This window comes from Anser cygnoides, chromosome 11, assembly GCF_040182565.1.
Source record: "Anser cygnoides isolate HZ-2024a breed goose chromosome 11, Taihu_goose_T2T_genome, whole genome shotgun sequence".
Taxonomy (NCBI): domain Eukaryota; kingdom Metazoa; phylum Chordata; class Aves; order Anseriformes; family Anatidae; genus Anser; species Anser cygnoides.
The window spans coordinates 14707700-14732598 of record NC_089883.1 but is presented as its reverse complement, the minus strand read 5'-3'; the positions used below and the strand labels follow the sequence as shown (position 1 = coordinate 14732598).

Here is a 24899-nt window from a genome sequence, read left to right as displayed (position 1 = left end):
TCAAGGAAGCATTCAAGATGTTTTTAATAAATTTTCCTTTGGGAAATTCTCTTCTTAGCCTAATAACTCATTAGTCAAGTTATTCATGACTTATTATGTACACCAAAGCAAAGGATCAAAACCTTTACAGCTGCGTATTTAGAAAAAGATCTTTCGCTTTGCACAGTAACTTAAGCTTTACAAAAACACGTGGCATGACCAAAATTAATATTTTTAATATTTGTTAAGTGCTTTTACAAATGAAGTCTTTTTAAATCCAGATGCCCATAATACATACCCATTGCTGTATGCACATACACTTCACAATCTCCAATAGCAAAAAAGGCTGTAATTCTCTCTTTTTTTTTTTTTTTTTAATTTGGTAGACTGTTCCTCTTAACTCTATTGTATTTAGTATGTCAGCAATAGATATTACGAATATGTGCTTGATTTTATAAATAATTTCCAAATACAGAAAACAAACAGACTGTGACCTGCAGAAATTATAGATTAGTTTTCAAATGAGTAACTCTACCTTGTGTGCATCAACTAGAACAATTTCTCCTTTTTCAAGTGGTTCCTTTGTTCCTATTAGCAACTTTCCATCTGAATAGCCAACTGCAAATGGTCTGTCTTCACTGAACCAGGCAAGGCATGTGACGGAAACTATGTAAACAGGTAACACAAACTTAATTAATCACTCCTGCCAAAAGGTGTGCAAGTGTAATTGTCTAAAATATTAAGTGCATGAAAACTTCCCCTCCCCACCAAGGTTACCTGACATACTTTTTGTCTGAGAATTTTCTTGAATTTGTACAGTAAAGAGAGAAGCAAGTGCCCCTGTAATCACAGATGTTGAGATCCCTGTTAGATTTTTTTTTTCCACTCTTCTTCATTAAAATAACTGGATTTATATTCCTGACATGGTGAAAATTACCTATGCTAAGGAAAAGAAAAAAGTAGACAAAATCCTATACACGTGTCTGATATTGAGATGCTTCTAAGAAAACCACTGAAAGCCACTTCAACCTTTGTTAGTAGCTAGATAGCACCTCACTTGATTCTGCCAAAAAAAATAAAATCATACTTCTTGGAGAAACAATATGCAAAACCACAAAACGCTACCTAAGATGTGCTATTTGATGTCCCCTGGGACTGGAACTATAAAAGAAAAATAGCAATAATTATGGAATTCAGATGATACTGTCTACCTGACCTTTTTAGAGAGAGCAGACACTGCAGAGAATCTATATTCATTTATTTTTTTTTTTTAAGATGACAAGGAATGTCACGATTTGACTAGGCCACTACAAACTGTTGGTCTTTGCTGTAAAAGGAACCTAGGTGCAAGACTGAGATTCCACACTTTCCTACTCCCATGAACACAAGTGAATGATGCTTGCGAGCAAAGTATCAGAAGTTGTATCCCCATGAACAATAATAAAAATAGGGATTATATACTTGTTAAATTATTAAAAAAAAAGGGAGGGGGGAATGACATTTTTACTTTTAAGCTCTGTTTAAATATTAAAACAGCCACCTACCATCCTTTCTGTAGCAGTGTTCCAATTCTATCCGGTGCATGGTTGAAATATCCACAACTTCAATAAGTCCAAGAGATCCATCCATACGACCAATTAATAGCAATTCTCCTTTCCATGCTGCCGCTGGCCCTTCTTCCGGCCAAGCTAATGCAGATACCCAGTGAGGCTGAAGATCTAATAATCCTTTTCCTCCTAGGAACCCCAAAAAATCTTTTAAACTGCTTCATCTTCATAAAGAAAATAATGCAACAGAAATACTTTCCATGGGAAAATATCAAAAGACCCTATTTACAGCTAGGACACGCTACAAATTCACATAAATTACAAGACTATGAAGCAGTGGACCACTAATCTCCACAGACTCAAAATCTAGCTAACAAATCTCAATTTTCAGTCAAGTTAAGTAGTTTCATTAAAGGAGGAAGCTAAATTCTTCAGTACTCAGACCATTTATACTTTTCCTGTGGACTGCCTCTTAACGTGGACAGCGTCAACAGTGATTTTCCTAAGTGCAGAACTGCAGAATAATGTTTCTTCAGAGATTAAAAGCAACAAAGTGACTAACCGTCTTCCTCTCACAGGAGTTCTAAAGGTACTATTCTGGACTGGTTAAACACAGCAAAAATGACAGGAAAGATGCAAGAAAATCCATTTAGAGACACTTGCAAACCAAATCAAGGAATTAGCAAGGACCTTTCTGTATCAGGCTCAGTCCTCCCTATCACAATGCAATCTTATAAATTCATCTAATACATTTTAAAGTATTTCTTCCTCAGTCGTCATCCTTCCTTATAAACTATTTGATATCACAATCTTTTTAACACCAGAAACATTCTTGAAGTTATTCATGGACTACTTATTTCCATTTCTTCTAGTGGTAACACTATTCATTTTTGCTTAAACAGGTGCTTTTTCTCTCTGGGCTTTTAGCGGTCACCTTCCTAATGTATTGATTTATAATCTTATTCCTCTGAGACTCTTTTGGTCAGCTACATAAACCAAGCTCAGTCATTGTGCTCTCAGCAGGTTTTCCATCTCTTCCACTGTAATCCACCCCTGCATCTGTTTCAGCCAATTTTGCCATTCTCCATGCCTTTTGTAGAAAACTAAGTCCTGTGGACTATGGGAAGATACCTTATTTGCAAACAAAACACCCGGAGTGATCAAGCCTCAAACCTAAACATCACATACAACAAGAACTCATAACTGGTGCTCAGTTTTCTACTGAATTAATTATAAGGCACGCATCAATTTGTGGTTAGTGCCTTCCTCTAATTGAACAAGTTGACAAGATATTACGGAAGATGGCAGGTATTTAAATTGGAAAGCACACACAAATAGTTAGGTAAACAAAGATTCAATGCTTTAGCAGCTTCCCTAGAAATACATTGTATGGTAAAGTGTTCACCGGTAGTTAGAGCATACCATTTACTTGCCATATGTTCACCATCTTTTCCGTAGCTCCAGCCAGATACTTGCCACTGATGCTCCAACAGACAAGAGACAAACTAAGGTCACTGGGTGACCCCAGACTTTCTTCAGAATCGCCTTCTCTGTAACAGGATAAAATAAAGTAATTGAAAAAGGGCATTTCCTTTAAGCAGACTAGATTATGATTATTGTATCGCATGCTGATTATTAAGAATTTGACCTGATCTGCAGAGGGTCCATGTAACTAAAGAGTTTAGGTGACTAAAAATTCTAGATAATGTGAAAGCTACCCTAATTTCTAAAAATTATATCTAACAATAAGCTATGCCAATTGCTAGAAATTCTTTTTAATGATAAGCTACGCTAACTGTTGAAGATTCTAAATAACAATAAGCTGCACTGATTGCTATAATTTTTATGTGATGATAAAGCTCTAATAATAACCACAACCCTGTGGCCAGTCCTCATTCTACCCAGGATCCCTAAAAGAACCTGCCTGTCCCTGTAGCACTGGGTGACACCTACTCATATCTCAAATTTAACATCTTTGGTGAGGACAAAGCTTTCCAGGAAGTCATGAAATGAAACAGAATAGGCTGAACAAAAGAAAGAAAAGATGTACATCTTGCTTTCAGTTCTAGCCTAAACTCTTCCTCCTGTTAGAACAAAAAATCTACTTTAAAGTTTGTTTGACTAACTGTAACAGAACCTATGTTATGTTTTATTTCCCCTAATGACATACAGGACAGGTGAAGTTTTACTGATTTTAGTTACAGGAAAATGAAGGTTTTAACATTAGTCAGGATGCTTATTACAGCCCAAATACTGTATCACCCCTGTACTTTTGGAGATGCAGCAAGAGCATCCTAGTGTCTTCTTGCTCAAGCAGGAGACAGTTTGTTTGTGAATACAACAGGCAATGTGATTTTTTAACTATTATAAATAACATTAACACATTAACATAACACATGGAACATATTAACATTAAAAAGTAACAGAATAGATAGTAATATTGTATCATAGAATAGTCATCTAGTAACATTTAAACAATACTCCTCCAAACTCAAAAAACAAAAAGCATCCTCACAAAGAGGAGATAATTCTATCACAAAGAAGGGATAATGCCTTTTCTTATGATCATCTCTAGGGGCTAAAAAACAAAAAAAAATTCCACCTTTAAAGATTGACACATCCACCACAATAATGAATATAAATAGAACTATGCTGTGTTTGTATTTAAAGCCATTGTTGAATTGTTAGCAATGAAGCCCAAGAAAGTACTGAACTCTTGATCTACTTTACAGGAAACACACTTCTCTGCCACCTGGATAACAGACATCTGGTAAAGAAAGAAGCTGGTCTCATTTCAATCTTCTGAAGTCAAGCTGCATGTCATTCTGTTTGTTACTTTTAAGGCAGCATCTAACAGTAGCAAGCAAGCAAACTAATAAAGACTGCTAAGAAATCATCATGAAACAACCTTTTAGTTCACTACTGCTTCTTCATTCTCCCCGATTTAAAATCGCATAAACTGTACTAAGAAATTGCCAGATTGTAATCTTTCTTCTTTTTTGGACACATCCAAATGACACAAATGTACTTTCCAGACACTCTGCTGAAGGAGTATTACTCTAAGTTCCTGAAGCCCAGAAATCACAAATTCTTTTCTGACGATTGACTGAAACCACTACATTCATTATTATCTTGTTATACATTTTACCTGTTCACTGAAACACAATGAAGGAATATTTTACCTTTTTTTTTTCCTTATGTATGACAGACCCTTACAGTTTTTATTTTACTCATTCATCATTAGATGAAATTATTAAGACTATTTTTAAACAGTTTTAACATGATCTCCTTATACTGACTCTTATCAGCTTGATATTTAAGTTGTTTTCTGTTTTAAGACACTTAATTTACATTGCCTACCATAAACACAGCAACAGTTCCAAGAACAAAAAAGATGAAATAATGTCCATGCAGGAGAAATTGCATAATTGGCTCCTTTCATTATCTTGCACAGTTACAACTTATATGAAGTATCTGATTATTACAAAGAATGAACTTACAATTTGTTGAGCACACATGTTTGTTGCAATGAATACTGCTTCTTGGTAACATTCCACACTCTTATGGTACCATCATTTCCACTAGTTGCCAGAAGTCCCTTTTTATTGCACCAAACACATGTCATGACCTACAAATGTCAAAGCAATCACGGCAAAATTGAGTTTAAACCTAAAGCTAAGGTATATTTGTTCACTAATATTAATGCAAACTTTAACCACCAGGACACAGCATTAGCTACATTACTGAAATACACTATAACCACCAAACCCAATACAGTTTTCTACATTTGCAGTACGATGTACTGTCACTAAGCATATTTTATAAGAATGCTGCTATTTGTTCAGACCCACTGCTCCACAGGCCACTATTGCACAGAGTAGATGGTAACTACTACGACAGAAAAACCTCTTCAAATTATGATCTAGTCTAAAAAAACTTACGGTGATTATACTAACTTAATGCGCTGAGAACAGTTTCATGTCTCCTTTAATAGAAGCTTCAAAGAACCTAGGCATTTTTCTGTATCAGAAGTACCCTCAAGCAGTAATATAGTTTATCACCAAAAATTACTTTTTGTGGTAAATCATTTCAGTCAGTGTATGTGTAAAATAAAACTATTTTATTTTTTCTGTATTCTGCAAAAGAAGTAGACTATTAAAATTCATGCAATTTTGGTAGAAATCATGCTTACCCTGTTCTGATGAGCCTCTAATTTTATGAAGGAACATTTTCGTAAGTCTCCCCCCATATCAGCAAGGGTCTGAGGAATAGTTTGATTATCTCGATCATGAGCTGCAAGAGTTCGCACCAGCTGCTGAGCAGCCCACTGCCTGTGTTGCGAAGACAACCTTGAAGAAAGGCAGCAAGCTGCTAGTGCATTAGCCAGCTCCAGAGGGCCTACAGCAGAAGGATCATAGGAAGGATGGGCATACAAATGGGCAATTAAACCTGCTTAAACAAAACAATGAGATGATGCCTAGATGAGTACCAAACAGAAGTACACAAACGAACACAGCATTAGCTATAATTTCCAGAAAAAAATAAAAAGATTAACAACCTTTTTATAAGAATGTTGCAACTAACAGTAACTATTAGGAAAAAAAAATATCTTCTGATACCAAGAGAAAAATAACCTCCTTTAAATTTACATGAAAACTAAACAAGAGAATTATGAGTAGTCTTATTCCCACCATATGGAAAATGGTTATTCAAAGCATAAAGTGCTGTCTAAACAGCAAAATGCCTCCTCTGACAGAGATAAGCTGCTGTCACCATTATGTCCTTTCCTCCCCTGAATACAGCAACAGTCTGCTGTGAAGGCACAAAAGTTGCTTTTTGTTTCCCTGACTTCTCACAGCAGAGGCGACAAACTTTTCTGTGAGAGACAGAAAAGTACTTGGGTGGCAGGAATCAACTGTTTTTCCCTTTAATTTTATCATGTGGCACAACTGAGGCCAAATGCTATACCTATTTGAATACAGAAAAACGCTTAGATTTCTTTTCAAGTGATAGAAGATACAGGTATGCAATAAAACCATATTTCTAAATAAAATTTGTGTACTGAACTATAAGACCACTTCAGTGATAACAAGTTCTGTACATTTTTGAGAGCGTATTTATTTGTAATTATTCTAGCAACCCTCCTTAAATAGAAATGACAAATTGAAGATTTAATAATTAATGTTCAGAATAAATAGAAGTCTTCTCATACCTTTCTTTTCAATTTCTGCTTTATCATAATTTGGCCTCAGTTTGGCCCCTTTGTCTGCCAACAACGCTACAAGTGCCTGAGTAACCACAAAATTCGGAGATGTTACAAGTTTGTTTTCTTCAGCAATTCCTCTTAGAAAGCTTGGCAAAAATTTTCGTTGAATTGGATCATCAACTGTAGTTAAGTTTACACCAGTTGCTGCAGAAATCAAATTCTAAAAATAAACAAATAAAATAAATAACCAGAACAAGCAAAATTATCACATTTAATAATACTACTAATAACAATAAATTAATAAACTATCACAAACTATGTGCACAATGGATTGCTTCATCTCGTGTAAGCAGTTTAATATAAATATTTAATATATATTAATTTAATATATAACAGTCATACCTGCGTACATAACTGAACCAGCAGTTTAGCAGCACTAGGAGTGTTTGATGCCAAACAGCCTACTGCTGTACTCAGGTAGGCAAGACAAGATATAGGCTTGCTTGTTTTGCTGTGTATTCCTCTAGATCGCTCTGCTGAACTTGACACAGTGGATGGACTTGTGGAGAGTCCTGCTCTCCCTGCTGCAGCGAGGCACATTAAACGAACCAAAGTTCTGATATCTGTTAATCCCAAGGATTCGAGACCAGCTGCCAGACTACAACTGGAGCCACTGTGAAAAATGAAAACAAATGCTCTTGGTTTTGCTAGTATACTCATAAAGAAAGTTTTATTTGGCCAAAACTATTCCCAAACCATTAGTGAGCATTGCCTGTTTGATTAGCTGGATATTGCTAACATTCAGGGGGAAGGAGAATAGAGAGAAACGAAGCTGCAGACCCTTCCACTCCTCTTCTTTTAAGCTGAGAGTGAAGACAAAAACTATTACAGCCTTGCCCTAGCAAAAATCCATGTGTTTACCTGAAATCACTCATAAACAAAGTTACATGAATAGTTCACTTTTAGAATTATGCTATGGCAATACACATATGCCAGATGTCTTTGACTTCTTCACAGCTGCACAGTCTTGTACAAAACCCACATTTAAATCCTCATATCCCATTAACTCCTGCAATACCTCTTCTTTCCTGTAATGTTTACCTTTATGTTCTAATACTTGTCTTGAACAAAAACCAACTGGCAAACATAGAATCATTATGTTTCAAGTGGTTAATATTACTGGAGTCTGCCTTCTATAGACAGTGTAGAAGTCTCTTTCATAAAGCTTGAAGATAGGGCTCAAAAGAACAAAATCAACAAAACCTGCTTTCTTAACAGTATGATTTAAGTATTTAAAGTATGAATCAACTTTCCCAAATAACTTAAAACTGCATCCTTATGAAACATAATTTCATAACTGATTCCAAATGAAAAGGCAGAAATGTTGCCAAGGATGCCACAAACCTGACAGACAGAAGTGAGAGCGCTCTCATAACCATAGTTCTTGCAAGGAGGACTTGTGCAGCAGCTGTCACTCTTCTTAGGGCCATAACACGGTCATGTGGATTTACTAGGGCAGCTGCCTGTTCTCCTAAGGTTATCCTGCCAGAAGAACTTTTTTCTATAGAGCCGTGACAGCCTTGGAAATAACAATCTGTGTTAGTGTTCAAGAAAACCAGAACATTATCATATGGTAACATGCACAGAAGGAAATTCGGCATAGACTTGCTTAAAAAAACTTAAGTTTTCAACATTTCATATGTACAGAACTATAGCAAGTGAAAAATACACTCCTGAAATTTTACATAACTTAATTACTACTTACTTTCAAAGCTAGATAATCAACAACTTGATATTACTGAAGTTAAATAATTCTTCTGTTTCCCTTGTCCACTAGAGGGGTCTACGAAGTTAATTATTGATCCTGCATTTTAGTAGGATAGCAAATCACAACTTAAATCTATGAATCTTTAAATTGTGCAAAACATGCTACTGGCATTTCTTGTAGAAATATGGTCGCAACTTTATCAGTAAATCAAAGTTTCAAGACCTCTGTCAATAAAATGCCTCACACTCCTCAAGAACTCCCTTATATTAAAAGGAAAATTTAGGATCTGTCTTTGTTTCTTCATGGAACAGGAAAGACTGACAAAATACTTCTGCATCACTCCTATAAAAGTACACCAAAGGGGACATATTCATTCTGTAAATGCAACTAGTACCAAATTTACCTATTTGCATCAATGTTTCTTCCATACTGTTGGTGGCTGTCACCATTGCAACTGACGCACCCAGAGGGTCACTATCAGGGAACTGTACAGGTTCAGGTACAATACGTCGATCATTTAACCCGAGAGGTCCAGCCAGTAATTCAAACTCCTCTTCTCCTGTCAGCTTTTCATCTTCATCTACATCTAACATATCCCAGTCTTCTACAATTGGAGAAATACAATTGAACTTGGTTACAAAATCTGAAAGTAGTAAACAATTTTAATAAATTAAAATAAATAAGTAAATACAGAGTATAAACCATGAATTGCAATCTGCAACTTAGTAGCCTTAATTCCCATCTTTAGATGTTGCCATAGGCACAACACAGTGAATCAGGACCCTGTCCCCTTTCCCATCTCCATTAAATCTGGTCTTTATTTCTGCTGCAGAGAACTTTCATAGAAGATTCTCTGAATAACCATTTTTTTAAAACAAAGAAACAAGAAGTCATTGTATCTAGCACTAGACAACTCCACAACCTGGAATACCTTGAGAAGTGTGGACATACAGTTGAGCTTTAAATCATGACAACAGGTGTGTATTCCAAAGGACCAAACAATAAAGAAAGCTACTAGAAATTTCTAGTCTTCATATTTATCAAAAAGTATGCACGAGTTCTGAGGTCATATTTGTACATCCAGGTTTTTGCCTTTCCTTCCCCCACATCAGCTCCCAGCCTCTCCCTCCCCCACCAAACACTATAATTGTAATTCAGTTATGTACTCCACTAGTACATTCACTTCCCAGCCATTTACAGAGAAGCCAACTTATATTTAGTTACCTCTCCCTCTCTATCTCACTCCCCATACAATAGAATCTCAACAGCTTTTACCTGCTGGAAAACAAACTTGCCCTTAAGTTCTGGAGCACTCATTTACTCTTAGATATACAAACGTGGCAACTCATGTAACTGTGAGCATACAAGCTACAGAAAGGCCCAGAATCAGAGAATGACCAGAGTCGCTAGAAATAGCCTGCTCAAGTGTGAAAGACATTCTCAATGCATTCTCAGCTAGTAAAAAGGTAGAAAGAGTAAAAATAAGCCTAATGGCAGACTTTCAAGACTCTAACTTATGCTAATTAACCTCTCCTAAAATGGCAGCTAATGAAATCCATTTCAAAATAAAATTTTGCACGTGCAATTCTGGATATAACATCAACTTACAACACCTCATCAAACAAAGCTGAATATTAGCCATTAGATGAAATACAAGGGGAAAATGTCACTGATTGATTTCCATTTGAACTTAAACAAATAAATAAGTCTAGTACGAAGATTTAAAAGTATATCTTCAAGTACAGTTTCATTCCATATTTATTTGCATTTTTGTTTATGGAAAAATAAAAATACTGTGTAAGTGTGAAGTATTCAGTATATTCAAAAATTTTAAAACATACCTTCATAGACACTGTCTTGTTTACCTATTAAATCGGGAGCCTGGCCTTTGTACCTATATGGAAAAAAGAACAAAGGAAGTAACTAAATGACTCCAATATTTTACATAATATGCATACCAGTTTAAAATTCTGTTTACTGTAAGGTTACTTTACTGTTAGGTCAACATATATATGACTTGTGGAAATGACTAGCGACAGAGAAATGAATAAAACAGCTTCTAAAAGTGTGTGTGGAGGGGGGAAGCATTTTGCAGTATGAATGTAGCAAAGGCCCATAAAAATACTGGAATTTTCAGACAAAACTAAAAAGTTTTTCAACAAGAATAGGCAACATTTGAAGAAATAATTCCTTTTTTTTTTCATTAAAAAAAACAAGACAGGCTTTTTTCTAAATATGCCTTTGTTAATATAGAGAAAGATTTCAAGCCTCAGTTAAAATTAATATGGACAACAGTTCCACTAGAAATTTTAATTTCTTCAATCAAATTCTTAAAATCCATATACTAGTAAGCATTTTTTTTTTTTTTTAAGTTATTTTCTTTCTTCACACACACTATTCCAACTCTTTCATTCCTGTACCTTTCTGAAGCTGATGTTTTAGATTTACTCTTCAGGGCTAAGTACTTCTCTCTGCAGATGCCACACAATAAATAGTAGGGATTTCCGCTTCCACATTCACCACCAAACCATCCATCTACGTAAGAACCATTGCTACGGTAGCCCTGACGATTTGCACTGCGACCGCAGCCTGGATGGTTTCTTTTCATATGTTGATTGAAGCTGACAACACTCGATTCACACAGTTCACAAACTACTACTTCTTCTCTGTCTTCAGATTCACAAACATGCTGCAAAATAAGATTTTCATGTTAGTTGTAGAGCATAATTACCTTCATATTAGATACAAAAATATGCCAATATTGTTAAGTGGATGTTCCTGCCCAGTTCTATTACATATATCAGTACTTGTAAGGTTAACTTCCACAAAAGTAAAGCAGAAATGGGCAACTTATGACACAATGAAGAGCAGATCATCTGAGAACAGGAAAAACACTGGGATGTAAATCAGAGGACGAGTATTAGTTTTCACATATAACTTTGCTAGTTTACGTTTAACACTGTATTTAAGTTATCTTCTTACAACTTGACTGAGACTAGACGTAAAAAAGAAGAAAGAATTCACTGTTTCCAGACAATCAGCCTTTATATTTACTGAACAACATTAATAATTTGTGTCAATACATTCTGAGGTGTTGCCTGGATTTAGAGCTCATTCTTCTAGAATTACATCTCTATCCTACTTAATTTCATCAAGATGCTCCAATGAAACACGCCCTCTGAAGATTATACATGCCTACTGAAACCTGCTTCATGTTACACAGCAGTCACGTAACATTATAATTAGGAGATGAAAGTTTAGTCTCGTAGGTTGCTTGTCAAGTTGAGATGGATAATACAATGATTAACAAACTACAGTTCATGTAATTCTCTTTCAAATCAAATGTACTTTGAGTGGGCTAACCAACAACTGAGTGAGGATTGTCACTATATCCTTCTTAGAGCCTGATACCCAACATTACTAAATTAAGATAGCAAAACTGATTTAAGTGTAAATTACGTTGCTACAGATCTAATTTATTCTTTTATTATTGTTATTTTAAATAGAACATAAATTTACAACTGCGTTTGTAAATACACAGACAAACAATCTGAAATGCCTACTTGATTTCTAAGTAATATCAAAACAACTACACTAGTTCTGTTGCCATCTTTCAATACTATTTACATAGAGCATATATTTAAAACTATTTACTTAGAGCAGAACAAGAAACCCAAGAGAGCACCATTCTTAATCTAAAAGTGAAGCTATGGAATACAAGAAAGATTTCAGCGTCGCTAGCTTTAAGTAAGATATTTTCAAAAAGGATATAAACTTATGCGTGTTAAATTACAAAATGCAAACGTGCAAAAAGCAGTAAGTTAAAGCAGCCCCCGCTGCAGTCACACACACCCAGGTAGGCCAATCCAATACCTCTGGGATCCACATTCCCAGAATATCATTATCGCTAGCCAGGTCTTGACCAAACATAGCTTCCATTGCTTCATCATCAAGGTCAATTTCCAACTCCTCATCCAAGTTGAAGTCATAAAGAGCCCCTGGATCTGGCTGCAAACATATCGCTCCTCTTCGATTCTGATTCCCGTGGGCCTGTACAGAGCGGTATAATCCCGCTCAAGTAAAAAGGAAAGTAGTACTTTTATTTTGCATGTAATAAACATAAATACACTTTCAACTTCCTTCTGCTTTCTTTTTAAACTCATATAAACTTAACCTACCTATGACACTTAAACTAAATATACGTTGATATACATACGCAAAGGAGACTTGTTGTAACTTTCATGTTAGGTACCAAACTCCCTCCTCTTCATTTATTGGATATGCAAAGACCGTGGAAGTCTTTTAGTACACTTACCAGCACGTGCTAGCAATGTTCGGGCAGCTAAATCTAATTTGTGTCTTCTTGTTACAGCTGACCGACTTCTAGAAGGAGGTCCACTTGCAGAAGCTGCATTATCTGCATGATCCATATTCTCAGGGCTAAAAGAATTTGTAGAATTAACAGGTAAATCAAAATAAGTTTTAAAGAGCTACATATAGTAGCTATGGAAAAATACTATCATATTTTAAAATATATAAAATTGTATTTATTTGGTTTTCCCTTTCTTTCACAGAAGGAAAAAAAAGGAATTTTGGAATTCAAGCATTTTCTTTTCTACTGCAGCACATATTTACTGTCTTTTTTGACCATGAAATTTACTTTAAGAAGTGACATGCAGCAATGTTTCCAAAGTGGCTGAGCACTGCGGAAATGTTGGGAGAGCACTGTTTTTATGCTATGTTAACTATATGCTGGCCTAAGTTTCTTCTCCTTTTTTAAAGAAATAAAATCAACGCTTCTGTCCCTGCACCAGTCATTTCCCCTTTCGCTCAACATTTTTTGCAAAAAAATGAATTTAAGTTACTAAGTAACACTTGTTAGTAAGTTTATTTTTCCCCACATGAAATCCATGAGTTCTCTGTGAAATGACAGTTTACCTTGGTCAATGTAATTCAGGAAATCTATAATTGTTTCTCTCATTAGGATTGAGCAATCTCAACAAAAGTGTTTTCAAAATACACGTTAACAATTCTCACCTTCCTTATTAATAAAAGGCTGGTATGATTCCTAGCAGGTGTCACTTAACAATATAACTACTATTTTTAGGATTAAAACAATAAATAATTTATTTCTTCCTTGATTAATACAGACTTTAAATCTAACGTTGTGAAGGTGGCCAAGAACGTAAGTTCAGTTTCATCCTCTCTGAACAAACCAAGAATTTCTTTAAAAAGAAAAATGTAAGAAAATATCTGTTCACAAATATACTGAAGGGAAAAAAAAAACACTCTCCAATGAATTTCTGCTTTATTATTACTAGTCTTCCTGGTAAAAAGTAAGCTATATGCCTTCTTTTGTTTACACATCCTCCTTTTTTGAAGGAAGGATGTTCAATTATGTTCTTCCCCAGTTCTGTGCATAAACAGTACTGGAAAGTAAACGCATAGTGTAGACCTATTTTAATTGCATCTTTGCTTATACTAACATTGTAACAAAATTCAGAAGTGTCATTACAAAGCTTTCTGTCAGCAACAATGAACATGTGAGCCTTTCAGTTTCAGCAAGAGATTTCAAGCTATTAGGAGAAAACTACAGTTTACCTTTCACTAAAGCCTTCCTCCATTTCAGTGGCATCAGCAGATGGGATATCACCTGGTGACTGCAAATAACAATGATCACCAGATTTTCCACCGCTTCCAGAGACTATTGTCCCATGTCGTGAATCTACAGTCACTTCTGACTGGGGCTCTTCATCATCTTCATTTCCAGGATGCTCTATCATCCACATGGCCAGCACTGTGATATTCTGTGCATCTGCTTCTCCTCTGGCACCTGAAAAGAAGAACATCATACTTGGAAATTGTACTACGTCCTTGATGGTGAAAACCCCCCTTTTTTTTTTCCCCACAAACAGTTGTAGAAATTAAAAAAGTATGAAACACACTTTTTTTCCAATGGAATATTTATCTTATTTTTCAGTTTAAATTGATATAGTTACAGATTACCTGTGGCTTCCATGGCTTTTGCAATCTGCCTGAGGGAGAATCCCATCTCTAACAACGGAACAGCAATGGCAGGAGGAGGAGGGGATGTTGAAAGTCGACTGCTTGGATCAGACAAAGCTTAAAAGACAGAAAATATTGAATGTAAAGTGTGTAAATCTTTATTGTCTTACACTTTAGGAAACCTTCTTCTGATTTAGCAAAGATACGTTAGCTTCAGATAAAGGAATAGCTGTCTTTAACATCTTTCGTCTATATTACTTTCTAACACAAGGTAAGATACTTTCTATAACAAAATCTGACAGTGCTTATTCTTACTGGTAACATATATATTATGTCAGCCTATGTTTAATCAAATATGGCACTCATAATATTTAAAGGACTATTTGTATTAAGGTATTTCTAATACCTTTTAAAATTTACTTTTAAAACTCTATCAAATTATCACTTGATTTACATTTAGGTAGACTAGGTAAAAGTTATCCTTGCCTGAAATATCAAGATTCACAAATATTGTGAGATCTCACACATTCCTCTTAAGATGCAGAAAGAGGCCTCTTATACGCTGAAGACAGATACCTGAAAATCTCTTTGCAGATTACGTCTATCCTTTTGTGCAAAGTGTCTCTCGCGAGACTCTAAAAAGTTCAGTTACTGCCCAAAAAGTTTTACAGAAAACACAATTTCTTCTGATCAACAAAGACATTAAATGTACTGACAAACACTGTTGTAAACACTGTATTATGATCCAGAAGCAAGACATCTCATCAAAAAAATGAGGTGAAACTGCAAAGACAAGTTGCTATGCAACAGTGACATCAAAAAGAGCCAACTTATAGCATGGATATAAGAACAAGAATAATAAGTTGTAACAGTCAAGAATTTTGAAGTACAGACTTTGTTTCTCAGCGTTGCCTATAAAATCCGAAGAATATACTTTAACTCAGTCTCTTCTATTCATTTAATATAAAACATAGATATGGATTTGTATGTTTATTTTTATTACTATCGCCTCTGGATCACACTACTGTGTTCTTTAGGGTCTTGAGATTCTTACTGAACAACTGTGAACTTACTAACTGTCCGTATTTCTATTTATATTGACTACAACTATACCTGTACGGTTTGAAGGCCTTGCAGACTGGGAATCAGGAGAAGTCAAACTTTGCCTCCTTCCAACTTCATCTGAAGGAGATGTTGGTAAAGAAGATATAGGAGGAGTCTGAGCACGTCGTGCTGGAAGTACAGTTGTAGTAGGGTAGCTAGAGAACATCTGCCTATAACGAAAAACAAAATACATTTATATGAAAAAGATCTACCCTGAAAAAGGTCTGACACTTAACAGAAAAGCATCAAATTAGAGTATGACTTGCCAAGTGCACCTTACAGGAAATGAGTTTTCTAGGGGTAAGGTGCGGTATGTAAATTTGGGGAGTTGGGAGAGGAACGCGGTAGGAACAGCTCATTCTTAACGTTTTGCCTAGACAACTCAGTTCTCAAACATGCACCTAAAAATACCTCAGAAACCAAGGGCTGTCCTAGGAGATAAAAGAAAAGTAATTATTTTCCCATTTCCCCACTTTGTTCTGAACTCAGTCCAACTAATCATTCCTTTTAAGATACTTTCTCTGTCCTGGTGATAGGACTTTGTCCTAGCTTTTGTCCGATTGTATCTGCCAAGCCTCTAAGAGGTCAGACACATCAACAAAAGTAATAAACTTACAACAGGACTGTATTCAATGTAAAGCAGATTTCTTTCCACATCACAAGTAACCTCTGCAGATTAACTAGCTTTATCTTACTTCCATTTCAGTATGTTAGGGTAAGATCAAACAAACAGGACTGAAGTGCTACCTGCAAACTAAGACCTACTTTAGTTTGAAAATCAAGAACGACTCATTAAAATACAGAATTTCGCAGACTTGTATTTTAAACCACATCAAATAAAAATGGAAACTAAAGAAGACAATAGAAAACTTAACAGAAACTGAAAACAATAGAAGAAAGGTATTTTCTCCTGTCCTGAAGAATTAAGATGCTATGTATACATATACTATATATAAAAAGCTTAGCTGCTTTTTATTTCTAGAAATGCACGACTTACAGATAAAGCAACAAACTGAACTCTGTCTTCTGAGGAGGCAGTTCTTGACAGCAAATAAAAACATAAACATTTTCAAAGCCTTAGAGAGCTGAAGACATACCTAAATTACAAAACCAGTTCCCTACACCCACAAAATCAAATTTGTTGAAAATAAAGATATTTTACCTAAGAAGACTGAGAGGCATAACACCAGGTGACTCTGAAGCTGGGACAGTTTCAGTATCAGTTACTGGAGTAGTAGCAGTGGTGGTATCCTCCAGAGAGCTGCTCATGAAAGATGTTGTGCTAGAAGCAGAAGGGCTGGTTGTAACTGGTGTTTGGGCTTGCTGAGACTGATCACCTTCTTCTACGTGCTGATCTACTTCTGCAACAGAAAAAGGACATTAATGTAATTGAGTATTGAAAAATAGTACCTGTGACTATCAGGGTTTAAAACTATCAGCGTTTAAAATTCTCCCCTAAAAAAGGGGTGTGCAGAAATGCACACAATACAAATACCTATTCCAGTAACTCATGGACTTAAGTAAATAGATTGGTCTATCGTTGTTGTCATACTGATACAAGGTGAACAGTAAGTAAATCTTTCTGGATGATAACAGAAGCCATTTATTTGGTTAGATCTTATGATACTTACTGTTCTTATAGCTACAGTTCTTATTCTCTTAGCTGTTTAATTAATAAAGCTATTTTTAACTTACCAGCCTAAATAACAGATCTTTGAAGGTTTTTTTGGTTGGTTTCTAAGAAATCCATAAGATGGTAAAGAAGCAAACAGCACAGGAGTTAGCTTTGATATTTTAGATAGTTTTAAAAAATATTTTAGATATTTCTTCTCTGTTTATATTAATTTAAATGGTTTCCTGTAATATACATATTTTTAAGATGAACAGAAGAAATGGTATGCATTCTCTCTTCAACATCTTGTTACTGCAATGCCAAATATCTCAGGAAAACAAACAAACAAAACCCCAAACCCTACAACTGATTCAAGATTTTCGCAGAGAGTAATAGAGGTTACTTACAGCATGAACATACGCACTTTCATTATTACTTGTTAACATGACTGCAAGCAACCATGTTTAACAACAGCAAACTTCGTGATACTCGTGCCATATAGAAATCCTTCTGACAAATATATACAGAACTACTAATTTTTTAAAAGCACAAAGAAAAATTAGAAACTCTTACATTTCTGATTGATAGACACTCACATTTTATTAAAATAAGGAACTAAGGAAAATGCAAAAGAAAAAAATCAGCATTATATCTACAAAGCAGTATGCCTCTAAAATTTCTCTGTCCAATCAAGACTCAAAGTACTGCCACTACAAAATTACAAGGTCATGTCATTTATATCATCATTGTTCCTACATAATTTCAATAGGAGTAAAAAATAACTTAGTACTGTACTTTCATAATTTTGAAAACATACCTTGCTTAAGTCTGCCACCAAACTGATCCTCCAGCAGCCCATGAACCACTAATTTGTAGATCATGGCTTGTGCTCGTTCTAAATCTGCCAGTCCTAGAGCTCTTTTAATCGGTGAGCGCATGACTGCCCGTTTCACCATGTGTCGCATCAGGAACTGCAAGGCAGCACGCATTTCAACATCTTCGTGAACAACTGGAGAACTAGCACAATCAGAGTTGTGACCATTTTCTGCCAGGACTTTCGGTATTAACAGTAGTTCAGCATATTTACTACAACTAAGAAGAACACTAAGTGATTTCATAGCACCAAGATAAAGGTAAGATAGCTGTACTGCTCTGATTTCTGACTGCACTATATCATGATTTCTTGGAGCATGCTCATGATTCTTTTTTCTTCCTTCAGCAGGTTGGTGCTGGGATTCCATACCTAGTGTTGATGGCTCTAGAGAAAAGGAAGCGATTTCATTTTCTGACTTCGAGCTTGTAGTACTATGTCCTTTGTTATCATCAGCACTTTGTGCTAATCGCGTATCTGATCCACCATCCCCCTCCATTTTCTGGTCCGCTTCCCCTTTGTCTTCGGATTCATGTCTGTGTTTTTTCTCATGTCTCTTAGTGCTTTGTTTTCCCATATCCTCGTGAATACCAGTCAGATAAGTAAGGTCCAGCAACACAGCAGCTGTCAGCCCACGAAATCTTGCAACATCAAAAGGCAGTGGTTCACAGGGCTCCAGATTATACAGGGGAGTATCACTAGGCGACCAAAAAGTTGGGAAGCTTTAATAAAGATCAGAATGACACAGGAAAAAGCAAGTGAGGGAGAGACAGGAGGAAAGTACAGGAAATAATGTAGGCAAAGTAAGATGTAAAATATATTTAATGAAATAAATGGATCAATTCTAAAAATTAAATGTAAATGGGAAAATGAGGCAATGATCAGAAAATGAGGAGATATGATATCAGAGCAAAGCCAACAAAGCATGCGCAGGTTTTCAACAACCATTAAAAAATCCAGAAGCATCACAGAAGCTATCAATTAGGCACTGACAGATGTTTAGAAACAGACAACAGACTTCTAAGATAATGTAGCTTAAGCCAAATTTTATCATTATACCTAAAAGGAATTTGTGAATAGGAATAGAATATTAGATAGAAAACAATCCTAACTTTTTTTTAGCACTAAGTAAAAGCTTTGATTGACTACACATTCTTGTTCAACTGTTTATCACAAGGAACACACAACTAATAGCTCTGTTTATACCAGGACAGACTCCCTAAAGACAGCAACTTTTTAAAACACAGGTCAGAAAACCCCACAGGGGAATAATGGATGTCTATCTATCTGTCCAGCTGTACATAGTGGTAAATTTTTGTTATATTTAGGAGTTATACTTGACTACTTTTCACTGTAAGCAGGACAAAAATTTGCCAGCCCATATTTTCCAATACGTTTTCTTATCCACCTATTGCATAAGGGATTTCAAAATTTTCCTTTCATTACCCCCAAAATGTTTCCCCTCTTATAATGTAAAATTCTACTTAAAACTTGAAGGCAAGCTTTAATCTCATTTTAGTTACAGAGGTACATTCTGAACTTAATTCAATGAGCTTGTCTATGCTCAAACGCACACCACTTCACTCAAGTAGTATTTAAAATTATTTTAAGGGCATGCTTACTGTAAGGCCATACTTCCACATAGGCATACTTGAAAGATTTTATATCTGGAACTAAATTTGATAATCAATTGTACTTCAGCATATTTAGTTAAAGTGACAACAGCCTTTGCATAAAGACAAAAGAGGCATAATGTTGCAACAGTTCTAAGAGGTGATCTGACTTCAGCTGTTTTGGAATATAATAACAACTAGTTGCAAAAAATAATAAAAAAAATACTGCTCAATTTCTCTACAGGATTAAAGTTTAACTACAGCCAGGAGGAGTTTAAGAGGTTAAGTGAATCAAATTTTTCCACACAAAAACCACAGGCAATTCCTGCAAGAGCACCACTGAGCCAAGAGACACCACTAGCTTCATTTCAGAGTTTCCTGCAAGAAAGGGGAAAAAAAAGAAGTATCTCCTTCAAGCGTCCTCCCCAGTTCTTATTATCAGCTGTACCTGCAGAACAGCTCCAGAGTGTCAACATCAAGTATATCTCATTCCTTTAGCTCATTAAGGCAGGTCAAAAAAAAAAAAAAAACAAATAAATGCTGCGTTGAGGCAGCATTAATTTCAATAGTACCATCCAGCCACCATTAAGAAGACAGAATCCTCCTGACTTTGACCCTCTCTTTAAGCCCCACAGAGCAACTTCCAGTCCTCTAAGAATGAAATGACAATACAGCAAAGACACCTGTTCTCAACTCTGATAAATCAAATCAGGACTCTTCAGAAGCAGGTTCACCATTTACAACAGAAGTGTGCACTGTCCCCCAGTAAAGACCTTCTTTATACCCATGAACAAGAAGCTACAGTAAATTAGGACAGGAATGCAAATTTTAAAGCAAGCAACACTCACTCCAAATTTAAGAAAACTGGCAAGCTGGTCACATTCCAACTCTGAAAACCTACAGCCTATGAATTCTACAAAAAATCTACAAGAAAACCCTACAACCTAAGAATTCTAATGATGCCGATCAATTCCAAATTATCAAATGCATATTTGACATGCATTTTATTACTAGATACTATTGAAATATAACTCATATTAGTTTTGAACAGCCAACTTTGGCTGCATTATTTTAAAGTTTAAGCTTAAAATAACTTATCGACATGACTCTAATGTAAGATGCATATTATTTGTTAAGATAAACTAGACTCTGAGAAGTACAGGAAGTGAGCATACTATACCTGATAGTAATCTCTGCTTCATCCCATTGGACCTTGGCAGATGTACTGCCTTCCTTCACTACTCCAAGTAAAGTAGCATGACGTCCCGTTTGCTTGTGTACACATCGACCTCCAACTCTAAGACCAGCATCAACTCCGCCAATTACTGCTAGAACAGGCCACACTTCCACACACAGCATCTTCAGCTGAAGTTCTGAAAGGTCAGCTAAACCATGCCTACTATGCTTGCTTTTCTCCTCCTCTTTATTTTCTTTCTCCTCTCTCACCTCATTCTCTTCTCGACTTTGAATCGAGCGACTTTTCTTCAGTTTTTGACCTGCTTCTTTAAGACATGTTTTGATTTTATTCAGTCTTTCCATCATTTTTTTATTGATGCAGTGTGTCCAACGGTCTGTGCGATGAAGGATACGGATGAGTTGGATAGTGGCTTCTGCCAGCACTGCAGCAACAGGACTGCAGATCGGGTCACCAGGTAGCAAATCTCTCGGTGTACCACGCATCTGCATATCACAGATTTTCACCTAAGTGTTTAAAGAGAGCAGTTTAAAAGTTATCTTCTCAACTTACCTACACAGGAAGCTATTTTAACATGTGAGTCTCCTGATCAATACAAAAAGTTACCAGCTGAGGCTTTTTTTTCTGAGGCTCTCCAGGAATTTCACCTTAACAGCGATCAAAACCTGCACCCCTATAAACTCTATAAAGATTCTGAAACTCCAACATTTCATGCTTTCCCACATTAAATTCCTAATACTATATTAACTCTGGTTTCTGGGGATTGCAATTTTATGCGTAGAACTTTAAGTCTCTAAATCAATTTGGAGTAGTAACATATGTTCTAATTTGACAACAGATTGCACAATGTAGGAATTCATGAAGAGTCTAGGTAGTGCGCAAGTAATGTAGTGTTATATATGTGTTAAAACAAAATGAATCATCAGTTACATTCTCAGTACTTCTCAACTACCAACAATTCCCATTTATCCCCAAAAAATCTTCAACATCCACATGACACAGTCTAGGGAAAGCACAAACTTACAACCAGTGCAGATGAACATTTATATTACCTTTTCTCCTGGATTACTGCTATAGAACATAACACAAGGGTATAACTCTGCTGCATCTACATCTTCAAAAGCTAGTTTTGGCTCCTAGATAAAACAAACAAAAACAAACTTACAACGCCTTAACAAGTGAAAACATGACAAAGTTATACTTTTAAGTACTGAAACTATCACTTGTCTTAACCACCATGCTTAGCTTTATATAAAATATCTGTGACAAATTACTGTTGGAAAAAGAAAAAAAAAAGAAACAATTAATGTTAAATACCTCTCCATTTTTACCAAAAGAAATAGTTCTTGCTTCCATATCTAATACACATGTGATGAAATCCCCTTGTGTAAAGCTGGACAGAGTCAAAGTTTGTTCTCCATTGTGATAAAGGTTACCACTATAGGCTCTGTATAGCCACATATCTGAGGTAGTGCGATGGTTAAAATCATGTACTGGCCAACGAGAAACTCCTACACATGTGCCTTCATTGCCTCGATTTTCTTTCACAATGTAGAACTAGAAGGTAATTAAAAAGAAAAGTCAGAATATACATTGTAACAGAACAAAGCAATGGAAATTTACTTTGTATGTATTTATGTATACTTTTAACCATTTTACTCACAAGCATTTAATAAATGAAAAATTTTAATAAGCTAAAAATCATATTCCATCTTTAAAAGGACACAGTGTATAAGATTAGTCATTAGTTAGTCATTAAAATTTAACCTAGTAGTAATGAAGAAAACTGTACGTAAATACACACAAGAATTTATGATTTTTCTGACTCAAAACTCACACCTAGAAGCTGGCATGGCAGCAATAAACGCATTATGGAAATAAACCAGCTTCACTCCTCACATTCACAGCAAGTGGTTTACATAGATCCAGGTAAAAGAAAAAGTGTTACGCTCAGAGATGCTACTAACTTGGACTACAACTGTGTATTTATCTGTATTTCTGAATAAATCACTTCAAATGCTGTAATTAAAGGCGGGTCTTGTCAGACAGGCTGATGTGCCTTTTTGAAAGACAGAATATTTTCTAAATTATTTCCCTAAAGAAAAAAAAATAATCAAAATCTACATAATTGAGCAGATTAACTATTGCAAGGCAATCTTATCCGTACTAACTATAGATCTGAGGAACATGTACCAACACCTCTACAAATATTCAGTGCATATTCACAGCCTCCAATCTGCATAGTGAAATATCAGCTGAAAACTTGCTCCCAACAGCAATGCTCAAAAGCAGCCTCAAACCCCTCTCTTTGGACTGAAAATGTCACTTATTCAAGAATGTTTTCACAAGAGAAAAATCATAGTTAGCTATTGTTTATAAATTACAGTATATTTCCAAAATAAGAAGAGAAGTAAGAGAAGAGAAGAAATAAACTTTTAGGCAACCTACCTTCCACTGGTAACACCCAGAAGTGACTCCAGTGGATGCTAATCCATATCCTTTACCTCCACTTCCATGAGTCAGAATCTGCCCATTCTCCACTATGCAGCATTGAGCTTTCTCAGGGTCAAAGGACACCTCCTGTATGGGAAGATTCTCATCTTCATCTTCAGACTCTCCTTGCTTCTATCAGAAATAGGACAAAATATCTAGAGTAAATGTAACGCGGTTACATTCAGTCAAAAGAGAAGGTAAAAGCATCATTACCTGTAGTTTCATTTCTTGTTCTTTCTCCTTTATTTGAATTGCATGTTTAGCCTGAGCTATTGGTGTCTCCCACATGCAGTCAGACAGAAGCAAGAATAATCGTTCAACAACCTGGCATATTAGAATATAAATCAGATCATTGTAAACCCAAGATGAGGATAACAAATAGAATGATATTGTTTTATTTTGCTTTGTAGGTATGAATGTAAAAATATTTAGTGTTCTTAGAAAAACAAACATCTACACCAATTCTCATCTGATTTGGATTCTAAGCAAATCTATGAAACATTTAAAACTTTAACAAGACTTTCTGAAGAAACACGTGTAAAAGTTAATAGCAAATTATAAAGACCTGAGCCATTTGATCATCTTCAACGCCAGATTCACAAGCAGGTAATACAGCTTCTAGTACATGAAGTGCAAGAAGTCTAGTCCTCAAATTGCCAACCAAGGGAACTCCTGAAGATAGAACAGTATGTTAATAATCTAGAACTGACTTTGGCATCAGGCACGCACCTATGGAATGATCTGCATGACACCAATGCAATTTTCCGAAGTGTGACTTGTGTACATCTACAGGATTTAGTTTTAGGTGTTTACTGTGTAATGTAGATGTTCTAACAGGACCTGTTTTAGGAACCGCACTAGAGGAAAGCGGATAACTACTCAGCACATTTTGAAAAGATCATACCTGAGCAACACTTCTGAGAAGCAATATTAAGAAGTACTTCTGTCCACTTTGGAGATGCCATTTTTGACTGAATTGCTTTTGAAGACACAACTCGACGTAGGAAAACAAGAAAGTCTCCCAAGTGCAATTCAGCTGCATGTTGCTTTCGGAGGGCAGCTAGGAAATTAATTAAAAGTTTCATTTACACTCTTACTTCTACAGTATCTGCGAATAGCCTATTTTTAAAGTCAAAATAGAAAAAAAAAAATTAAAGCAGACATTCGCAGTTGAGTTTTGGGAAATTTTCATTTTTTTTGTGAGTAGGGTAGAACAGAACAGAATAGATACAATTGATATTGGTAGGCTACACTATGTGGACTAACAAGCATTTGGAAAAATACAGTTACTCAAATATCACATGGTGCACTAAGAACACAGGTACTTTAGTAAACTAAGATTATAAACAACTATACTGGAAATTACTGTATGTATCTCACCAAAAGTATGCGGTTATAGAACTATACTCCAGTATTTGCAAGCTCTATATATTTAATGTATGTTTAAGTTGCTTGGCTATGTTTTAAATGTAGCCATCTGAAGCCTACCAGAGACTTGAACAGAA

General features: G+C 35.6%; 1 protein-coding gene across 17 annotated transcripts in view; it reads right to left on the bottom strand.

Annotated features, from left to right (window-relative positions):
• The window catches only part of HERC1 (HECT and RLD domain containing E3 ubiquitin protein ligase family member 1), a 123923-nt gene that overhangs the window by 17320 nt on the left and 81704 nt on the right, over positions 1-24899 (bottom strand). For 5 of the 17 annotated variants that reach the window (XM_067004046.1, XM_067004044.1, XM_067004058.1 and 2 more), the window contains 25 exons: positions 24299-24454; positions 23960-24066; positions 23608-23718; positions 23350-23526; positions 22219-22458; positions 21954-22037; positions 20887-21407; positions 18040-18815; positions 16773-16971; positions 15620-15780; positions 14507-14623; positions 14102-14333; positions 12816-12940; positions 12353-12573; positions 10921-11189; positions 10342-10394; positions 8904-9143; positions 8137-8326; positions 7135-7405; positions 6739-6952; positions 5719-5978; positions 5027-5154; positions 2949-3076; positions 1524-1715; positions 515-645 (listed from right to left, as the gene is read on the bottom strand). In XM_067004046.1, the coding sequence (XP_066860147.1) occupies positions 515-645; positions 1524-1715; positions 2949-3076; positions 5027-5154; positions 5719-5978; positions 6739-6952; positions 7135-7405; positions 8137-8326; positions 8904-9143; positions 10342-10394; positions 10921-11189; positions 12353-12573; positions 12816-12940; positions 14102-14333; positions 14507-14623; positions 15620-15780; positions 16773-16971; positions 18040-18815; positions 20887-21407; positions 21954-22037; positions 22219-22458; positions 23350-23526; positions 23608-23718; positions 23960-24066; positions 24299-24454 (5303 nt within the window). The remainder of the gene's footprint in view (positions 1-514; positions 646-1523; positions 1716-2948; positions 3077-5026; positions 5155-5718; positions 5979-6738; positions 6953-7134; positions 7406-8136; positions 8327-8903; positions 9144-10341; positions 10395-10920; positions 11190-12352; positions 12574-12815; positions 12941-14101; positions 14334-14506; positions 14624-15619; positions 15781-16772; positions 16972-18039; positions 18816-20886; positions 21408-21953; positions 22038-22218; positions 22459-23349; positions 23527-23607; positions 23719-23959; positions 24067-24298; positions 24455-24899) is intronic. The other 12 variants (XM_067004055.1, XM_067004057.1, XM_067004059.1 and 9 more) reach the window with 10 other exon arrangements.